General features: G+C 45.6%; 1 protein-coding gene and 1 long non-coding RNA gene across 3 annotated transcripts; one reads left to right on the top strand and one right to left on the bottom strand.

Annotated features, from left to right (window-relative positions):
• The first annotated feature begins 460 nt into the window (after window positions 1-460).
• Window positions 461-1,204, top strand: LOC135440284 (uncharacterized). The gene is made up of 2 exons (XR_010438276.1): window positions 461-557; window positions 635-1,204. It is a non-coding gene; the product is annotated as an uncharacterized LOC135440284 (long non-coding RNA).
• Window positions 1,205-2,870: 1,666 nt separating this feature from the next.
• Window positions 2,871-4,000, bottom strand: LOC135440290 (ubiquitin-conjugating enzyme E2 E1). Of its 2 annotated transcripts, XM_064699378.1 has the most exons (2): window positions 3,402-4,000; window positions 3,158-3,334 (listed from the first exon to the last, which is right to left on the bottom strand). In XM_064699378.1, the coding sequence occupies exons 1-2, from the start codon at window positions 3,862-3,864 to the stop codon at window positions 3,306-3,308; spliced, it is 492 nt and encodes a 163-aa protein (XP_064555448.1). In that variant the 5' UTR covers window positions 3,865-4,000; the 3' UTR covers window positions 3,158-3,305. The 2 variants fall into 2 exon arrangements, with proteins under 2 accessions (XP_064555447.1, XP_064555448.1); XM_064699377.1 differs by having other exon boundaries at window positions 2,871-3,999.
• Window positions 4,001-4,414: the final 414 nt, after the last annotated feature.

Raw genomic sequence — 4,414 nt, 5'->3', positions numbered from 1 at the left:
ATTTTTGATTTAAATATTTTCCCAAGGCTGACATGATAAAGCAGCTTTTCAGTTAATTTTCTTAAATACCTTAATATACAGATATATAGGCAATTTCATCATTATTTAAACTAAGTATTTTGAAAATGTAATAAGAAAATGTATTTCTCATAAATGCACAATCTTTGCTCTCAAAGTTAACATTCGACCTCAGGTTTTCGATAATTTGGGGATAGGGTAGTCAGTTATCGATGCATCGAGTAAAATATTTTCCAATTTTGTTTTTTTTTATTCCTTTTTGTTTATTCTTTTTTTTGTGCTCCATGCCTGAGTTGTGTAATGGAGGGATGTGTGAGGCGGGGCGGATATGTAGATGAATGGATAGATGGCTGGTGGGTTGTTTGAGTGTGTGGGCGTGTGTGTGGGCGTGGCCATGTAGCTGCTTTCTAATTTCATTTACACGCTTTTCAACACTGCTCAACATCAATCGAGCTCTATTCAAATGTTTTTCTAGGTGTTCGCCCAACTGGCTGACCGAAAGGACACACATATGTGCATCTATGTATGCATACGGGTAGGTAAATAGATAAAGAATGGCTCTATGCACACACATATACGCGCACACCTGTATTTAGATAGATGTTTTACCTTTTAGCACGCACGCAGGGCTGCATTTGCTGAAGCATAAACCCAAAATGCGTCGCTTGATATCCTCTGCATGTGCATCTGGAACTGATGTTGATGATGACGCCCGCTGCTCTGCTCCTGCTCCTGCTCCTGTTACTGCTGCTGGCACTGGTGCTGGTGCTGGTGCCGATGCTGGTTGCGTTGCTGCTACTATGTACAACTAATTCCATTAAAGCAAGCTCTAAGTTGATTTTCAATTGACTCCTCATTTGAGGAGGGCCAACGTGGCAGCGGCAGCGTCTGCGCTGTCAGCAATCAACATGTTCAATTGAGCATATCCTGCCTGGGCAGGACACAGCCAGAGCGACGCAATGTGATTACCCGACGCTATTTCGTACACACACGACAGCAGCAAGGAGCAGAGGCAGAACCAGCAGAAGCAGCAGCAGCAGCAGCAGCATCGCCCAGGACACAAGGACATCCTTGATGGCGTCTGTCCAGCGGGCGCCCGTTGGTTGCCTTTTACATTTCATTGGATTTTATGCGTTTTACTTTATGCTGATGTTTTTATTATTAAATTTCCCTGAATTTTCATTTACATTTTTTTGTGTTTCGCTTCACTTCTGCTTAAGCTTGCAGCATTGACCTCCCCGCCCGCCGCCCACTTTTCGCTTGTTGTTGTTGCCTGCTGCTGCTGATGACTCCTCTTCATTTTCACACTTTTCATTCAATTTATCGCATTTCGCAAATTGAGTGTCGCTTTCCTTAGATGTTCTGCCCCGGTCTGCTGTATTCCCGTGTTGCCCTCCACTTCCCCGCATCAAACGTGTCCAGGCACAGTCCTGATACCAATTGTGCTATTATCCTCTATCCGCTCGCCCCGCCTCGACTCGTATTTCATAATAAGCCATTTTCAGATCTGCGATTTCAAATCTATTCACTTAAAGCAACAATTCACTTTAAAGCCCGATATGCAAGAACATTTAGATGAAGAACAGCCAAGCCTTAGCCTTGAAGGGAACCATAAAACAAAACTGATCCATTGATATATAAATATTATTGATATAAATGCTGTTTATATATGTAAATATAAACAAATATTCACAGAAAAACTAACATACACGCGCACGATTATATTATATACACATACATACATGCCTACGTACGTACGAATGTATATATACACATACACATACATAGAAACACATATATCTAGCGTTTAATAAACGCCAACACTTGTTAATGTAACACTTAACTCACTGTCAAAGCCTAGACTAGCAAGACCTACCTGAATTCATGAGAATCGCATAGGAGGGCAATACTTGAAAGTGAGTTAATTAGGTAAGTGACGCATATGTTTACATACACGCATACACATACATATATACATACACATACACATACACATACACATACACATACACATACACATACACATACACATACACATACACATACACATACACATACACATACACATACACATACACATACACATACACATACACATACACATACACATACACATACGCATACACATACGCATACACATACGCATACACATACGCATACACATACATATGCCTGCATGAGCTTTTGAGCCTTTCTCACTTCATGGAAGCTTTTCTTCAAAATAAAGTTTATTCCTGCAGCACAGCAGATATTAAACATGGCAGTATACCATTGTATTAAGAGTGTAAATATCTTTGCCCTAATTAAGTGAAACCCATGCCAAAAACCGGCTCCGCTCTGCTCCAGGAGTTGCCAACTCTGCAGTTGAAGGCGAATGTGGGTATATCTCAGCTTGCTTTCAACACCTTCAGCCGCTGCCCGAATCCCAGTGCTGCTCCCCCTCCCAGCTACCGCTGATTCAACCTATTCGCGTTCCAATTCATTTTTCAAGCTACCCGCACTGCTCTGCCCATTCCATCTACACATCCCGACGACCCTTTGCCAGCTTCGCCTTGTGCACGCTTCATTTTTGGCAGCTCATGAATATTCATGGACATGAACGCGGAAAGGCTTGGCTAGCTATCTGGCGGCGTCAGCAGCTGACTGGACGGTGTGGTGCGCTCTGCGGTTACTGGGGAACGGGTGAGGGGCATAACCAGCCACTGCCCTGGCACATTATGCAAGCCATATTTTTTGTCCGCTCGCCGCGTTTACACAAATTGTTCACGCCCTACACTTAGCGCGAGCAAAGACAAGGCCGCCCACCCCCCCATTCCGACCAATTCCCTGGAAGCTGTTCAAGTATGTGTGTGTTTGGTGCGTGTGTGTCTGTCTGTGTGGAGACTGTTTATTATGGGAATCTATCTAAAGTTGGCTACGACTGTGGTTTACGCTAACGGCAATTGAGCTGCTCGTCTCAGTACTGAGCGCTGGCTCCTGTTCCTGCTCTGGCGCCTGGCTCTGCTGCTGCTGCTGCTGCTGCTGCACTTGGTCCTGCTCTGGCGTCGGCTCTTGCTCCTGTATGTAGGGCAGCAGTAGCTCCTGCTCGAGCTTGGAGTTCGGCTTGGCCTTTGGCATTGCAAAGCGTTTCGTCCAGTAGCGCGCAACTTTGTCATGCTCCTTACGATTGCATTTGTATTGATCGGCAATGCCCATGACGAGTGGATCGTTGGGATTGCATTCGCCGATTAGCACCCAAATGGATAGCAGCACCTTGGCAATGTTCATGACTGGCGACCAGCGTTCGTTCAGCACATCGAGGCAAATGACGCCACGACTGTCAACGTTGCAGTGATAGATGCGCGTTATGAAACGGATTTGTGGCGGTCGGAATGGATACGCACCCGGAAAGCGTATGTCTAGCTTAAAAATGCCGCCCTCATAGGGGGTGCCGCTGGGCCCCATTATTATCGCTTTCCAATGGAACAGATCCTCCTTGTACATCTCGGCGCTGCAGTTCGGCGGCGGATTCTCAATGATTTCGTTCAGTTCCCGCTTTATCCGCATTACCGGCCCGTTCAGCTGTGTCATTGGCGTTGCCGAGCCCATTCTGTTGTTGTCGTTGCTGTCGCTGCTGTTGTTGTTGTTTGTGCTGATGGTGGTGGTGGTGCTGGTGGTGTGGGTGGCGCTGCTGCAGGCACCGCGCTGCTGCCCCTGACTAGTGCTGGGCGCATTCTCGTCCTTGTTCGCCTCATCGCCAGCTGGCAGAGATATGGCTGCCATCGTAGCCGACGGCTCCTCCACGGTCATCGTTTCGGTTGTGCTGCCTTTGGCTTTTTGAGGTGCCACGTTCGACAGGTTCGACATGCTTCCGGGTTTTTAAGTTAAACGGTTGTGCAATTTGGAAATTTGTTATTGGAAAAATTGTTATTGGGAATTTGCTGTTGTTTTCTTGCTGTGCTCACATGATTTTAACATACATTTCAGGAGCTTCATCGATTCAACTCAACAAGAATTCGGTTCAAGAGCTACAGGAAGAACTCGAACGCGTTTCGATAAATTATCGAGAAATTGCACAGAGGCGCCAAAAGTCCGTTGCTTACAGTGTTGAGAAGTGTGCTTTGAACACTCGGTAATCGCATTGCAGTGTGCATTAATTTTCTTGTTATAAATATGTCAGTAAGCTAGTTGTCTTTAATCTCAAATTGTATTTTGTGTTGACTTTCACGAAGCGAATGCCGCCCAGGCGGCATTGTCAATAAGCTGACAATCCGATAACTCGCTTGTACCACTAACCAAATAACATATAGACCGGACAAACCGTACTTTTGAGGGTGACATTCGATATTTCTGCGGCTGGTCCAAACTCGCCTTCGTTTTTGTTCGGGTTCGAGACATGCCCGCATGCTCTCAGAAG

The sequence above is a fragment of the Drosophila montana genome, unplaced genomic scaffold (genome assembly GCF_035044405.1).
Source record: "Drosophila montana isolate Dmon_TW-CO22-7 unplaced genomic scaffold, ASM3504440v1 contig_920_1, whole genome shotgun sequence".
Lineage (NCBI taxonomy): Eukaryota > Metazoa > Arthropoda > Insecta > Diptera > Drosophilidae > Drosophila > Drosophila montana.
The sequence above is the reverse complement of the archived record's forward strand: the minus strand, read 5'-3'. Positions and strand labels throughout refer to the sequence as shown.